This window comes from Papio anubis, chromosome 3 (assembly GCF_008728515.1).
Source record: "Papio anubis isolate 15944 chromosome 3, Panubis1.0, whole genome shotgun sequence".
Taxonomy (NCBI): Eukaryota; Metazoa; Chordata; class Mammalia; order Primates; family Cercopithecidae; genus Papio; species Papio anubis.
In genome coordinates this window covers 147,629,971-147,647,171 of record NC_044978.1, presented here as the reverse complement: position 1 = coordinate 147,647,171, position 17,201 = coordinate 147,629,971, and the positions used below count along the sequence as shown (strand labels likewise).

The window sequence follows — 17,201 nt, the reverse complement described above, 5'->3', positions numbered from 1 at the left end:
GAAAAAGCACAAAGGCTAAACTTGCAAGATGAAGGCAGTCTTTTACATTTAATAAATTTAGATTTATGAAAAACTTGCGATCTTGTCCTCATTTTTCTCTATCATCACAGACTTGCCCCAGTCCTGCAGGTGGGGTTTGGAAAAAAAGCATCCAAATCAGTTTGTCCATCCTAGCTTTACAGAGGAGCAGGTGTAAGCGCAGTGAGGATGAGCAAGTTCTGTGCCCACAAAAGGATGCTGGGACCACAGGCCACATCTCTTGACGCCTGCAGGGCACAACTCTTCCCACCTCTGAATACCATTGCTCTCACCTCTCATTATTCTCCACGCAGCCTCGTGTCCTGGCCTCTCAGACACCTGTCCTGAATCGCTAGAGTCCATCCCTAATGCTTGGACATTTGCACATGCTCTCATCCCACCAGGCTTGAATTACCACTTCAAAGACACTTTCAAGGTTCTCCTTTGCACAGGGTCAGTCTAGTTCAGGCACATCTGTCCTTGATTTGCTGTGCTGTTTTGCATCACTTTTTAACTGTTTTGTGTTAACTCCTCAAACAGATGATTCATTTCTGAAGGATAGTGACCATACTTTTTTTATACTTATTTTTGGAGCTGGGATGTTGCTGCTTCAATACCTCGCATAGTACTGGGAGCATTTTCGGTGATGAATGAATTTACTCATGAAAAACTAACTTATTCCCAGCCCACAAAGGCTTCTTTATATGTCACCCTTCCTCTCCTTAGAGTTTCCTGAAGCAGCCTCCTTGTTGCTGTGGGTTGAGTCTCCTTAGCCTCCAGGCCACGAGACATGGCTACAGTGATCAATCTTCCTAACCATAAATCAGGAAAGGTTTCTAAGTCTGGCTTTTGAAACACCCAGATGGAGATGGAAAGTGTCCCAGGAAACACAGTGCTTGTCACGACTGTAATCCTGGTGGACTCCAGCAGCCCCTGCTCAGAAACAGTTGTGTATTTCAAACACGCAGTTTCTAGTGGTTTCATACAAAAGGGTACAGTCTGAAAAATGATTACATTTCCCCCATCATGATAGCATCCACAGTCGATAAAGGTCTACCAGAACAGCCAAACAAAAAATAAATTTGTTTTTGTTTTGATTTGGGGAAAATTAGACCTGTAACAAGGAGAGATAAATACAGATTAGAGATACACACAATTAGAAATTGAAATAGGGCTGATCTTGCATGACCCTTTCTTTTTTCTTTTTTTTTTTTTTTACAATTAGAAATTGAATTAGGGCTTTTTTTTTTTTTTTTTGAGTCAGGGTCTTACTGTGTCACCCAGGCTGGAGTACAGTGACATGATCTTGGCTCACTGCAGCTTCTGCCCCCCAGGTTCAAGCAATTCTTATGCCTCAGCCTGCAGAGTAGCTGGGATTACAGGCACATGCCACCATGCCAAGCTAATTTTTTTGTATTTTTAGTAGAGACAGGATTTCACTCTGCTGGCCACGCTGGTCTGGAACTCTGGCCTCAAGTGATCCGCTTGCCTTGGCCTCCCAAAGTGCTGGAATGTGAGCCACTGTGCCTGACCAATGACCATTTTTAAATTTAACAGATGTAAAGATCTAGAATTTCTAAAATTTATAAATTATCCATAAATATTTTAAACAATAATCCATAAATATTTTAAATAGTAATCCATAAATATTTTTTAACAATGCCTGTTTAACATCTTACAGCTGAGTTTCTGGGGTATTTCTGAAGGGATGGTTTGTGTTGGTTGAATGTAGAGCAGCCACAGAGAAGAGTTTTATTGCAGCACTTTTTCTACATTTGGGATAAACTGACCTAAGGCAATTTGGCCATCAGAGATAGGTAAGGGCTATAGATTTCCTCTTCTGCAACTTCCCTACCAAGAGCTAAATTCCCAGGAATCCAAGTTCACTGATGGAATTCTGCCATAAACCCACACATGTATTAGCAAACAGGCTTAGTTAACCAGTCTGTTCTTATAAGCTCAAGGAAGTCCTAGCTCACTGTCCTTTTAGGCCTGTGTTCTAGAGGCAGGACTCAGCTAAGCTTCTAGTCACCTTCAGGTTTGGAGTCCTGCATTCAGCTAGAGGCCCTAGAAGAACCCTACTCCAAAGGGTAAGTCAGCTGCTGGATTCAGTGCAATCTCATATCTTAGCTGTAGAAGCAGAGAAGGCACCTGTACGCTATTTCTTGCCGATCCACATATCTGAGGCATCTTTCATGTCACCGGTGAAAAATTATTTCTCATATCCTTTATGCTAATTAGCATACCCTGAGGTGCCCATCAGAGAAGACGGTAGTTGAACCCTCTAAAAAGAGGTGGACACCTCATTACAGATTTTTAAGGGCTTACTAAAGACCCCTGGATAGTATATTCCTGAATAAGGCACTTCAGATGTCATCCATCCACCCTTAGGGCATAAATTAAAACTAAGTTAACATGCACGTGTCACATAGTATATGCTAAACTATTGTAGGACACTTCATGAACAAGATAACAACACTTGAGGACAAGGCTTGTACATTCAGGTATTCATAATGGTTTTTATTTACCCATAAGTGTTTATCCCAGCCAGATTTATTCTGATGTTCCTGCTTATAGAAAAGTGAAATAGTTTGGGACTTCTTAATAATCCAGATTAACAATAAGGATTTTCAAATTACCTTACAAAGAAATAAAAAGATCAGACAATGTCTACCATCTACTGATTTGAAAAATGAGAATAAAAGTGATGGCAAGGTATCATTTATTCATGAACCCACTCTCCTCATTCTTGTGTCACTAGGACTCATGTGAGGATAATAAATTAAGACAGGGAAATCTTTAGGCCATGGCAATCAAGCAAAGTCCTAGGCCATGGGTAAGCAAACATTTTCGGAAACAGGCCAAATAGTACATATTTTAGGCTTTTTGACTTTGCAGGCCATATGGCCTGTGCTGCAACGACTCAACTCCACTATTGTAGTGCCAGAGAAACCACCATGGTCCCATATGTAAACAAAGGGTGTATGTCTGGTCCAATAAAACTGTTTACAAAAACAGGCAGAGGACAAAATTTGGCCAGCAGACTGTGGTTTGCCAACACCTTGTCCTAGGCTAGCCCTGATTCAAAGAGAAGTTTTCACAAAGATTTTATAAACTTCCAAATGACAACAGCCTTTTTAGCAGCCCCCATCAATTCTACTCACCTCCCATAAACCACCCACAATACTACCCCTTCTCTATACAGTGGGTTTCTATCATTGTTTGCTATTTCAGTTAGGCTTGAACCTGGCTCCTTGACAGCCCACGGGCAACCTTGAATATCCTAAACTTTGTATACCAGCTCGAGGGAAGTTTGCATTCTTTGCCATTCTTACATGTAGACTTGTTTACAGGAATGTTGTCACTGAATTCAAGGTCTGGCAGATATTTTTGCTTATACAAATACATTGTAACTCAATTAACTGGGAGGTGAAGGGAAAAAAGAAAGACAATACGGAAATGTCAAGTCATTTGGAACCATCTGCTGTAAGAAAGCTCCTGAGTGTCTTTACACAAATATTAATATAACTCAACAGGCATATTTGTTGAGCTTCCTACTATGCACAGGAAGCTATGCCAAGTACTATGTAGAATATGAATACAAAACAAGGAAGGTCTTTGTCTTTATAGAATTTACAAATCATAGGAAAAACTGAAGCAACTCTAATCAAAGAGGACTTTAATTGTCTAAAGTAAGATAAACACAAAATACCCTCAGAAGGGTTCAGGAGGAAAATGTTCAACCTGGAGGAACAAAGAATGGAGAAGGCGGTTATTTTAACTGGGCCTTCAGTGTGCAAAAGAACAACATATGGAACCAACAGCCCCCTGAGGGTCTCTTGTGGATGTGCCAGGCATTGCACAGGTATTTACACTGTCTCATTTAAGGTTTTGTAGGAAAACGTGGGAGGTAAACCTGGTGGGATCAGAGCACAGAGGTCCCTGGATACCAGCTGAAGCATGTGGCCTCATTTCAGGAGGGAGAGGAAGGGGGAGCTCCTGAGGATGTGTGAGCAGGAGAGCCATGTAATTAGAGCCGTGAGGTGAAGGATGGAAAGTAAGGGGAAGAGCTGCAGTGAACAGGGAAACCCAATACTCAAATAGTCATCATGAACCATAATGAGGACCTTGCCGTGAGAATAGGAGTAAAAGAATGCAGATGGATTCTCAATAAAGAGCCTCTAGGATTTGGCCACTGACTGAATGTAAGAAAAGAGGCAGATGGCATTGCTGATAGGGCTCTGATGTGGTTCAGTCTCAAAGTCAGACATGGGCTCAAATTTCAAATGTACGATTTACTAAAAGTGTGACTTCTGAGCTTCAGTGTCCTTGTCTGTAAAATGGAGCTGATAACATTCAACTCACAGGAGATAATACATTTTAAAAGCATGGACACAGTAAGCACTCAATAAATGATAGCTGTTGATAATATATATTCTTGAGAGGGTGAAAGTGTGGTCAATGACAGCTCTGAGTTATTGGGAAAATCTGTGTGTGAGATGGTATCTCATTATGGTTTTTATTTGCATTTCTCTAATGATTAGTGGTGTTACGCATTTTTTCATATGTTTGTTGGCCACCTATGTGTTTTCTTTTGAGAAGTACCTGTTTATGTCATTTGCCCATTTTTTCATGGTTTTTATTTTGTTTTGTTTTGTTTTGTTTTTGCTTGTTGATTTAAGTTCCTTACGGATTCTGGATATTAGACCTTTGTCACATGCATAGCTGCAAATATTTTCTGCCATTATGTAGGTTGTCCATTTACTCTGTTGATAGTTTCTTTTGCTGTGTAGAAGCTCTTTTGTTTAATTAGCTCCCACTTGTCAATTTTTGGTCTTGTTGCAATTGCTTTTGGAGTCTTTGTCATGAACTCTTTGCCAGGGCCGATATCCAGGCTATAGTATTTCCTAGGTTCCTAGGTTTTCTTCCAGAGTTTTTGTAGGTTTTGGTTTTACATTTAAGTCTTTAGTCCATCTTGAGTTGATTTTTGTATATGGTGTAAGGAAGGGGTCCAGTTTCAATCTTCTGCATATGGCTGGCCAGTTATCCCAGCACCATTTATTGAATAGGGAGTCCTTTCCCCATTGTTTGTTATTGTTGGCTTTGCCAAAGATCAGATGGTTGAGGTGTGTGGCTTTATTTCAGAGTTCTCTATTCTGTTCTATTGGCTTATGTGTTTTGCTTTTGTGCCAGTACCATGGTATTTTGGTTACTATAACCTTGTAGTGTAGTTTGAAGTTGGGTGGTGTGATGCCTCCAGCTTTGTCCTTTTTGCTTAGGAATGCGTTAGCTGTTTGGGCTATTTTTTGGTTCCACATGAATTTTAGAATATTTTTTTCTAATTCTGTGAAAAGCATCATTGGTAGTTTGATAAGAATAGCATTGAATCTGTACATTGCTTTGGGTTTTAACAATAATGATTCTTCCTATCCATGAGCATGGAAAGTTTTTCATTTGTGTCATCTCTGATTTCTTTGAGCAGTGTTTTGTAATTATCGTTGTGGAGCTCTTTCATCTCCCTGATTAGCTGTATTCCTATGTATTTTATTCTATTTGTGGCTATTGTGAATGGAATTGCATTCTTGATTTGGCCCTCAGCTTGGACGTTATTGTTGTATAGAAATGCTACTGATTTTTGTACATTGATTTTGTATCTTGAAACTTTGCTGAAGCTGTTTATCAGATCTAGGAGCTTTTGGGCAGAGACTATGGGATTTTCTAGGTGTAGAATCATATCACCTGCAAAGATAGTTTGTCTTCCTCTCTTCCTATTTTATTTCGTTCTCTTGCCTGATTGCTCTGTCTAGGACTTCCACCGTTGTGTTGAATAGAAGTGGTGAGAGTGGGTATCCTCATCTTGTTCTGGTTCCTAAGGGGAATGCTTCCAGCTTTTGTCCCTTTAGGATGATGGTAGCTGTGGGTTTGTCATAAAAGTCTCGCGCAGTGGCTCAAGCCTGTAATCCCAGCACTTTGGGAGGCCGAGACGGGCGGATCACGAGGTCAGGAGTTCGAGACCATCCTGGCTAACACGGTGAAACCCCGTCTCTACTAAAAAATACAAAAAACTAGCCGGGCGAGGTGGTGGGCGCCTGTAGTCCCAGCTACTCGGGAGGCTGAGGCAGGAGAATGGCGTAAAAACCTGGGAGGCGGAGCTTGCAATGAGCTGAGATCCGGCCACTGCACTCCAGCCTGGGCGACACAGCAAGACTCCGTCTCAAAAAAAAAAAAAAAAAGTCTCTTATTACTTTATTACTTTGAAATATGTCCCTTCAATGCTTAGTTTGTTGAGACAGAACATTTTTATTACCACTGAAAGTTCCATTGAATAGTGCTGCTCTACATGATATCAATAATTTGTAAGCTTCAAAAGAGTTTTCTGCTTTAATGGCTACATTCCTTATATGGTTTCTACCTTCCTTCTTACCCTTCAAGTTTATCCTTGACTAAACCATTGTCTAGGCCTTCATCAGCTGGTCCCCAGCAAGGCATACTGTGTGTATACAGGTCTCTTTCTCACTGTGAATTTCTGACAAAGACGTTGCAAAACTAAATGGCAAGTCATTTTTTGATAAGTGCTCAGGTATTTTCTAGACTTTTTTTTTTTTTTTTTGAGACAGAGTCTCACTCTGTCACCCAGGCTGGAGTGCAGTGACATGATCTCAGCTCACTACAGCCTCCACCCACTAGGTTCAAGCCATTATTGTGCCTCAGCCTCCTAAGTAGCTGGGACTACAGGTGCGTGCCACCATGGCCAGCTTATGTTTGTATTTTTAGTAGAGACAGAGTTTCACCATGTTGGCCTTGGCTGGTCTTGAACTCCTGGCCTCATGTGATCCACCCACCTCAGCCTACCAAAGTGCTGGGATTACAGGTGTGAGCCATTACGCCCTGCCTTCTTATGCTTATTCTCATTATTGCTACAAATATAATTAATAAAGCCAGATTCAATAATTTTAAAGATACAGGTAATACTCTTAGTTCCCATCGGCATAGTCCTTCATGCCAAGTAAGAGCTCCAGGAAAGTTTAAAGATAGCACTGTAGGTTTGTGTTAGCTTCCTATTGCTGCTGTGACAAATTACAACTAACTTTGTAACTTTGTGGCATTTGCCAACACAGACTTATTCTCTTGGAGTTCTGGAGGTCAGAAGTCTGAAATCAGTATCTATGGGCTAAAGTCAAGTTGCTGGCAGCCTGGTTCCTTCTAGAGTCTCTGAGGGGAGGATGGTTTCCTTTTCTTTTCAAGTTTCTGGTGGCCACCCATATTCCTTGGCTTTGGGGCCCCTTCCTTCATCTTCGAAGTGTGTCACTCCAGCTTCTGCTTCTGTCAACACATCACCTTTTCCTCTTTGTAGTCAAGTCTCCCTCTGCCTCCGTATAATAAGGACACTTGCAATTACATTTAAGGCCAACTCAGATAATCTAAAATAATCCCCTCGTCTCCAGATCCTTAACTTACTCACATCTGCAGGATCCCTTTTGTTATGTAAGGTAACACACGTTCCAGGAATTGGGATATGGTTATCTTGGGGGCCATTCATTATTCCAATAGTCCCCAACCTTTTTGGCACCAGGAACTAGTTTTGTGGAAGACGATTTTCCCACAGATCAGCAGAAAGGGTGTGGGGGGAGATGGTTTCGGGATGATTCAAGCACTTTACATTTATCGTGTACTTTATTTCTGTTATTATTACATTGTAATATATAATGAAATAATTATACAACTCACCAAAAGGTGGAATCAGTGGGAGCCCTGAGCTTGTTTCCCTGCAACTAGATGCTCACATCTGGGGCTGATGGGAGACAGATCATCAGGCATTAGATTCTCATAAGAGTGCACAGCCTAGATCCCTCAAACGTGCAGTTCACAATAGGGTTCATGCTCCTATGAGAATCTAATACCACCACTGATCTGACAGGAGGCGGAGTTCAGGTGGTAATGCGAGCGATGGGGAGCAGCTGTAAATACAGAGGAAGCTGTGCTCACTCACCCGCTACTCACCCTCTGCTTGGTTCCTAACAGGCCATGGACTGATACGGGGAATAATGCAGGGTTGGGGACCCCTGCATTATTCGGTCTCCCACAAGGTTACATAGAGTATTGGTTAAAAAAAAGTTTGCCCCAGTGAGGCGCGGTGGCTCATGCCTGTAATCCTGGCACTTTGGGAAGATGAGGCAGGTGGATCACCTGAGGTCGGGAGTTTGCGACCAGCCTGACCAACATGGAAAACCCCGTTTCTACTAAAAACACAAAATAAGCCAGGTGTGGTGGCACATGCCTGTAATCCCAGCTACTTGGGAGGCTGAGGCAGGAGAATCGCTTGAACCTGGGAGGCGGAGGTTGCAGTGAGCCGAGATCGTGCCATTGCACTCCAGCCTGGGCAGCAGGAGTGAAACTCCATCTCAAAAAAAAAAAAAAGTTTGCCCTGACCAGATTTTTTATCCAGGGCTTTGAATTGAAGCTTAACAATCCGATGAAAGCATGAGGTGTTTGTAATTGTGTTGACAGATATTAAAATGTCTGATGATGCTGGCGACACCTTAGCCACTGGAGACAAAGCGGAAGTTACTGAGATGCCTAATAGTGATTCTTTACCTGAAGATGCAGAAGTGCATTGTGATTCAGCTGCAATTTCACATGAGCCAACACCAGCTGACCCCAGAGGGGAGGGGCATGAAAATGCAGCTGTGCAGGGTGCAGGGGCTGCCACCATTGGGCCCCCTGTGCAACCTCAAGATGCCAACACCATGGAGCCCCCTCTCAATGGAGAAGTGACTGAGGATACACTTGCTGAGTGTATTGATTCCGTCAGCCTTGAGGCAGAACCCAGATCCGAAATACCCCTGCAAGAACAGAATTATCCGGTAAGAATGGGTCATTCAGTTCACTTCGGCCTAAGTTCTTGCTTATATCTACCATGTGCAGAGCTAGCAGCAAGCTCTGCAGGTGGGAATTGGGAGTTCAAAATGTACTGTGACATCCCCTCTGTCATCAGAAATGTGCTGTGTAGTGAGATTAAACATATATGAAAATAATTTGTCATAATATTTGCATTTTGATAAATATATTATTAACAGTAACAGCCACCAATTATCAGACGCAAGCTGTGTGCCAGGCCCTCTGCTAGGCACTTTATCTGCTATGTAATTCACTCCACCAGCAGTTCAAACCTGGGTATTACTAACTCCAGCTTATACTTGTGGCAACCAGGCTTAGAGATGGTAGCTTGTCCTGGGCTACTTGGTTGTAAACAGAAGATATTGTAATATCAGACATCATGTCTCCGGATAATTAACAAGCCTGATTCCACCCTAAGCAAGTCAATGTTTCTTTAAGATCACTTAAAATCTGATGTGTACTTACAAATCCATGGTGGAGATCTTCAGCCTTCAGATCACTGTTTTATCATCACACAACACCTTCCAGGGGAACAGAGGCAGAATGCACTCATCACCCCTCCCCTTTCAGTGCCTGCACCTGTCTCTCAGGGTATGAGATAAGCCAGATCTCTCTGTTGGCACCTGGGCCACCAAGAAGACTATCCCAGCAAGGTTTTCCTGGAGTCTTCACCTCCAGGCATGTGGGGCCAGGCAGGGGTGGGGGACACCCCACATGAAAGGAGGAGACGGGCCACTCTCCTCATCCTGTCTGGGATGAACTGCCTTCTAGAAAGCGGGTGCAGGAGGGCAGAATTGGGGTCTTCCCTCCATGAGCTTGGGCAAGACACCCTAATGTCTCTGCGCTTCAGGTTCTTCCTCTACGAAGTGAAGAATTCTCACATGAAGACCTTGATGCATCCTTCTGACTGATGTTTTATGACTCTTGTGTTCAAGATTGGGCTTCCCTCACACCCACTTTCCTCAAGGGGTTTGACCCTCAGAACTGTCTGCGATGGGCTTTCTCAGGGGCAAGGTATCTATTTCCCTTCACTGGAAATGTTTAAACAAAAGCCAAACAGTCATTTTGCAGAGATGTTATGGAAGCAATTTGAGGACCAGCTGGGAGTTTGGATCAAATAGGGTAAACATACACACATTTTTGTTTATGAGTTTCAGGAGGTCACTGACCCTTTGAAGCCATCTATAGATGCCCTAAATAATTAAGAACCCCTAGATCAGAAGCTCTCAACTTTAGCTGAATGTTACCAACCACTGGGGAGATTTAAAATATATTGAAGCCTGGGCAGCATGGTGAACCCTGTCTCTATGAAAAATATGAAAAATTAGCTGTCATGGTGGCATGTACCTGTAGTCCTTGCTACTCAGGAAGAGGCAGGAAGATCACCGGAACCCAAGTGGTCAAGGCTGCAGTGAGCTGAGATCACACCATTGCACTCCAGCCTGGGCAACAAGCGTGAGACTCCGTCTCAAAAATAAATAAATAAAATAAAGTAGAGTATAATGGAATAGAATAGAATAGAAAATATTGATGCTAGGGTCCCAACCCCAAGGATTCTGATTCAGGAATGGGGCTTGGACATCAGCAATTTTTTAAAGTACCCCAGGTGGTTCTAATGTTTGGCCAGGATTGAGAATAATTACTTTAGGATAAAGAATTTTCAAGGTCCTTTTTATGATTCTTTGAGTAGGTGATCTTCAGTATCATTCCAGCTCTAAAATGCTGTAGTGCTACAATAACACTTCAAAAGTATTTGGAGACAGGCCCTTTCATTCTTTTGGCTACTAGGACACTTTTTCATCCGTTAATCTTAGAACAACAATAGCAATAACAGCCACAAAACACACAGGAAGTAAAAGTGGGATATTAATAAGCTGCAGGCTTGGCAGTTTGCATGGTATTGGTGAAGAAATGGACCACTAGATTATGTCAAGAATCAGCCCAAATAGGAAATAGCCGAGTGAGGACCTGACTCCAGAGCCTGCTTTGCCTCCACACTGTCTTTCTCGTGTAGGGGGCTATGGTTCCCAATTTTCATCCTAAGTGTTACTGTTAACAAATACCTTGGTACAGTAAGAAAAATATAACTTAGCCACAGCATTCTTACCTAAGATGACTTATACTATAACAAGCTCTACTAATTCAAAATCCATATGCTGTTGATAGATTATACGTTCCAATTTCAGACATAATAATTATAACAGGATTGTTCATGAAGATAGCACAGTAAGGCTGGACATGGTGGCTCACTACTGTAATCTTAGCACTTTGGGAGGACAAGGCAGGTAGATCACTTGAGGTCAGGAGTTCGAGACCAGCCTGGCCAACATGGTGAAACCCCATCTCTACTAAAAACACAAAAATTAGCCAGGTGTGGTGGCACATGCCTACCAGGAAAGGGGATTCTACTATCTCTCTTAGTAGTTTATCCTTTTATTAGAAGTCAATTTTATACCTAGTCTTTGATTATTGTTCATTTTTTTCTATTTTATTTGCCTCTTGTTGCATACTCATAAGGAATCATTTTGCATTGATGAAGACAATTCTTTCCCTGTTGCTCCAGAGCAGAGTGAATTATACAAAACAAATTCTTGAATCTAAAGTTCATTACAAGGTGGTTGTTTGGATTGAACACAGGCCGCCCCTGAGGAATGGCAGGTTCTGCAGGAAAACAGCCAAGTGCAAAAGCCTATTTGACCCCATGTTCATCTACACCTGATAAATTCTCATCACCCCTTTAAAAAAGTTTCTGGCCGGGCCCGGTGGCTCACACCTGTAATCCCAGCACTTTGGGAGGCCGAGGTGGCCAGATCACCTGAGGTCAGGAGTTCAAGACCAGCCTGACCAACATGGAGAAACCCCATCTCTGCTAAAAATACAAAATCAGCTGGGCGTGGTAGCATGCCTGTAATCCCAGCTACTCGGGAGGCTGAGGCAGGAGAATCACTTGAACCCGGGAGGCAGAGGTTGTGGTGAGTCGAGATTGTGCCATTGCACTCCAGCCTGGGCAACAAGAGCGAAACTCCGTCTCAAAAAAAAAAAAAAAAAGTTTCTGTGAGAGAATGCTTGCTTTACTAAAAAAAGAAAACTGGCAGAATAGACTTTGAGGACGTACTTCTAGGACACATTAGATTTTGTGATAATGTGCATAAATATGTGTGTGTGTGTGTGTGTGTGCGTGCGCGCACGCACGCATATATATTTGTAAGTACCTGAGTCTGGGTCCCCTTAAAATCCACATCGTTAGGCTCACATTTGCCTCAGGCAGCATGGCCACCATAACTTGGCAGGTAGGGTATTGCAACTAGCAGGTGGCCAGAGTCAAGGATGAGGCCATCTTTCTGGCTGGCACCTCTGCTTTGAAGGACCACACCATTTATGCACTCAGATAAACTATCTCTATCTTTAGGGCTTCTTCTCTTTCTTGGCCTTTTTGACATACAGACTCAGAAGCCACTGAATTTAGCCTTCTCCTGTAGGAACCCACTCTACAACCTCCATGAGAAATTGTCCTTAGCATTGGAGGTTGGACCAGATTCTCCAAGGCCTCTAGCAGCATCATGATGCAATGCATTATGCCCAGAAACCTGGGTGGTGTAACTATCTTCAGGATGCCGACAGTCTAGTTGAGAAGGCAGTGTTGTATGAAAGCAGTGATTACGTGTCCTCTAGTACTAGATAGGACAGGCACAAGGGAGCCTTTAGATGGAGCATTTAAATTCATCCTAAAGAGTCAGAGAAGTCTTCAGCCTCAATTCAAAGATGTTTGTCTTGAGTACTGGTTGGGAATGACATTTGTTCCCAGAGCTCTTGTGGGACCTTATTATATACTAGCCAGTCAACCCTTAAAAGACCCAATCTAGATCAAATTCCTCTAAATTCTTAACACCAAGAAAGGTTACCCAGAAGTTTTAAAATGTCATCCCTACTGCTCAACACCAACGCATAAGGCCAATTACGCAGAAGGTGAAGAATCCCAATGTTAACGCTGTGAGGACTCTCACGGAAAACATGGGCGTGTGGACCACCATGGACAGTTCTCTCCCTAAAAAAGGAAAAGCAGAATGTTTAAATGCCATAAAGTTGCGGTCGAGAGAGACAAGGAGTAGGGGACACAGGCTGAGACATGACAGCATTTAGCCTCCTAAACCAGATGAGTAGAGTTTTCTCCAGTTCTGTTTGAGTATTTCTCCTTTTAGGCCTGCTGTAAAAGGACAGTGTTCCCTACTGCCTATGTTCCCTATTCTGTGTTCCCTAAACGGTGACACCCAGTTTTGGCTTGGACAGCCAGGTGGAGGAAGGTGCCATTCCGCCATAGAGAGCAGTGCTTCCCAGATCTGGTGGTGTATTGGAATCATGTGGGGAGCCTGTTAAAAATTCAGATTCCTGGTTTCCACCCTGAGAGATTCTTAGGCACAAGATCATAGTGGAAGCTGAGACTCTATTTTTAATGAATTCCCCTAGGTGACACTCTTGCAGTCAGTCTGTGGACTAGAGTTTGGGAATCACTAACACTAGGACACAGAAAGAGCTAGTTGGGGTATGGGGAAGAATGAATCGAGAAGATAGTGAGTTCAGTTGGTCTTTGGTTTTTGGTAGAGACGGGGTCTCCCTGTGTTGCCGAGGCCAGTCTGAAACTCCTAGGCTCAAAATCTTCTCTCACCTCAGCCTCCCAAAGTGCTGGGATTATAGGCATGAACCACCGCACCAGCCTGAGTTCAGTATTAAATTATGCCATAGGACATCCAAGTGAAGATTTTTTGTGGACAGTTGGTTAAAATGATCTGGAGAGACAGGTGATTCAGAGGCTATCAGCACCTACGTGGTTATTTCAGTAATGGAAGTGGGTAAGATGGACCAGGTGTTAATATATAAATAACAACAGAGGCCAAGCCCTCGGCCCTGGAAGGTTTCTGTCTCTAAGCCATTTTGGTTTGGCACAGCTCTTAGGGTTTTGTTTTGTTTTTTTAAATAGCTTATGGTAGCTAGCAAAGAAGTTGTAGTACAGTCTCACCACTACCATATTCTATAAGTGAAATCAAGTCTCAGATCACATTGTGCCACACTGACATTTTTAAATGAAATGGTGATTAACAAGCGAGTTGAAAATGGTGTATGAGAACTCTTTCTCATGTAGGCTTGAGAACATCCCATTGTTTAGGTGCTTTGATCACCATCTTGAATGAAAGGTTTACTCAAGGCAACTGCCTGGATTTCAGAGCTAAGGTTTCTTCCCTGATCGCTGGCATCAAGTCACCAGAATTCCCCAGAGTTGAAAGATGGATGGAAGACCATTTACACCGGGCAAAATCCTTTGTAACACCCTATTCATATAAAACTAGAAGGAGCAGAAAATATACTTATTTACAAATCTTGCATACTTTTTTAAATTTTTATTTACATTTATTTATTTATTTGAGATAGGATCTCCCTCTATCGCCCAGGCTAGAGTGCAGGGGCGTGATCTCGGCTCACTGCAACCTCTGCCTCCCAGATTCAAGCGATTCTCCTGCCTCAGCCTCCAGAGTAGCTGGGACTACTGGCATCTGCCACCATGCCAAGCTAATTTTTGTATTTTAAGTAGAGATGGGGTTTCACTGTGTTAACCAGGCTGGTCTTGAACTCCTGACCTCAGATGATCTACCCACCACGGCCTCCCAAGGTGCTGGGATTACAGACATGAGCCACAAAACCTGGCCCCGCCCTTTTTTTAAAAAAAAAATAGAGTCTCTCTCTCTCTCTCTCTGTTGCCCAGGCTGGCGTGAAGTAGCAAGATCATAGCTCACTGCAGTCTTGAACTCTTGCATTCAAGTGATCCTCTTCCCTCAACCTACCAAGTAGATAGGACTACATATGCACGCCATCACGCCTGGTAAATTTTTAAATTTTTCTGTAGAGACCAGGTCTTGCCATGTTGCCCAGGCTGGTCTTGAACTCCTGGCCTCAAGTGACCCTCCTGCCTTAGCCTCCCAAAGTGCTGAGATTATAGGAGTGAGCCACCGAAGCCAGTTCCTTGAATACCTTTATTTTTACCATCTAGAACCCCTTTCAGATATTGAGAATGCTAGAAATAGTCCACCATGTTTACCAATTAAAACCCATTTTTGCAATTCAGTGTGATAATTGGCAAAGCATCAGATGTTACTAGAGATACAGATAATAGAATTTCTATAAATAGCTGCCTCAAAGTATGGCTTTCCTGATTAGAATGCTGGCTAACCACCCTGGACTCTGCATATTTTATTGGCATGCTGACAGCACTTGGATTGTAGGTTGATCTAAGAAGCACCCATAATGTCACAATATGCATGTAGAAGCATTCTAATGTAAATAACTGAAACCATAATACTAAAAGATCGTAAAAAAGAAAAAAGTGAGAGTCAGAAGATAGGCCATCAGAATAGAACACGCTAAGGCAGATGGAAAAGTGGGTGAGGTTTGGATGCTACCGAGAGGTCAAGTGAGTAATAAAAAGACTAAAATGAGTCCACGGCTTTGACAACAGGAAGCCACTTGACCTTGATGAGGATGATTTCCTGAAGTAGCGACACAGGAGTCTTGCTGTGGAGGGAGGAGGGACAAGGGAGGTGAATACAGAAGATAAGCACCTTTTTTTTTTTTTTTGAGACAGAGTCTCACTCTGCCTCCCAGGCTGGAGTGCAATGGCACAATCTCGGCACGCTACAACCTCCACCTCCCGGGCTCCAGTGATTCTCCTGCCTCATCCTCCCGAGTAGCTGGGATTACAGCATGCACCACCACACCCAGCTAATTTTTGTATTTTTAGTAGAGATGGGGTTTCACCTTGTTGGCCAGGCTGGTCTTGAACTCCCAACCTCAGGTGATCCACCCATCTTGGCCTACCAAAGTGCTGGGATTACAGGCGTGAGCCACAGTGCCTGGCCACTATAAGCACCTTTTTTTAAGAGATAAAGAAGAAAGATGTGGAGCAGACACCAGATAAGTTTGAAAGAAACGTTTTGTTCATGTTGTGATTTTCATTTGTTGACTTCAAGATAGAGAAATCGTGTGCATGATTAAATGTAACCTATATAGAAAGCATGTATAGAAATGTAGCCTGGGCCAGGCGCAGTGGCTCACACCTGTAATCCCAGCACTTTGGGGGGCCAAGACAGGCAGATCACCTGAGGTTGGGAGTTCCAGACCAGCCTCGCCAACAAGGTGAAACCCAGTCTCCACTAAAAATACAAAAAGTAACCGTGCATGGTGGTGAGCACCTGTAATCCCAGCTACTTAGGAGGCTGAGGCAGGAGAATCGCTTGAGCCCAGGAGGCGGGGGCTGCAGTGAACCAAGATCACGCTACTGCACTCCAGCCTGGGAGACAAAGCAAGACTCCATCTCAAAAAAAAAAAAGAAATGTAGCCTGTACAGAGAAGCCGCTTGTATAGAAAAAGGCTGAAAAACCAGAAAAGCCAGGAGAGAGTAAAACCAACCTACCCAGGCCAGGAGACATTTAGGTGGAGGTGCTATGGTACCTAAGAGGAAGGTGCATTTCCATAATAATGAAAGGGAGGAGGTAATTGTGAATCGCAGGGTAGTGTACTTAGATTTGTGTTTAGATGGGGTTTTGGTGGAAGCCAGTGTATATTTTGTGCATAAGAAGAACTACTCAAACGTTTAATTGGGTTTAAACAATTAGTGTTCCATCTATGAAGATGACAAACTCAAAAACCCAATCCTTAGGCTTCACGTGAATCTCACAAATCTCACTGTTTAGAAGTCTAGCAAAATCGAACAGTCACTTTTAAGATACTTTTGGTTAATGTTTGGTTTGGTCCTTTTTACCAACTTAAACGCGTTTAAATATTTTAAACTGCATTTATAATATATTCTACTTCCTTTGTGAGTACCTGAGTTATCTACTTATACAAAACCTTGCTAAGTACTTAATAATTGTTATAAAGCTACTAAAATACATTTCTAGAGTTACTTAAAGACCTCTTAATAATGTGCAGAAACTTGGCATGATTACAGCTTAAAATCAGAAGTCTAATAATTCAATTATTCATTTTTGATTGATTTTCAAAAACTGTCACTTTAATAGGTCAGATTCCTTCAATATTAGTAGTACAGAAAAGACCAAATATGCACAAAAATATGAATAGCATATCTTCAATGCTTTCAACTTTTCTATATTTAATTTTTAAATCTTCCCAAAGTTGAATGATGCATACTTACCAAGGAAGAAAATTGGCTGGAAATAACTGAGGCCAGTTTCAATCAGATATTTTGACAGAGTCTCAGGCTGCAGAGCAATTTTCAT

General features: G+C 42.5%; 1 protein-coding gene across 1 annotated transcript in view; it reads left to right on the top strand.

Annotated features, from left to right (window-relative positions):
* FAM114A1 (family with sequence similarity 114 member A1) overlaps positions 1–17,201 on the top strand; it is a 78,304-nt gene that overhangs the window by 2,129 nt on the left and 58,974 nt on the right. The window contains exon 2 of the mRNA XM_003898584.3: positions 8,527–8,882. Within this exon, the coding sequence (XP_003898633.1) occupies positions 8,535–8,882 (348 nt within the window). The 5' untranslated portion in view covers positions 8,527–8,534. The remainder of the gene's footprint in view (positions 1–8,526; positions 8,883–17,201) is intronic.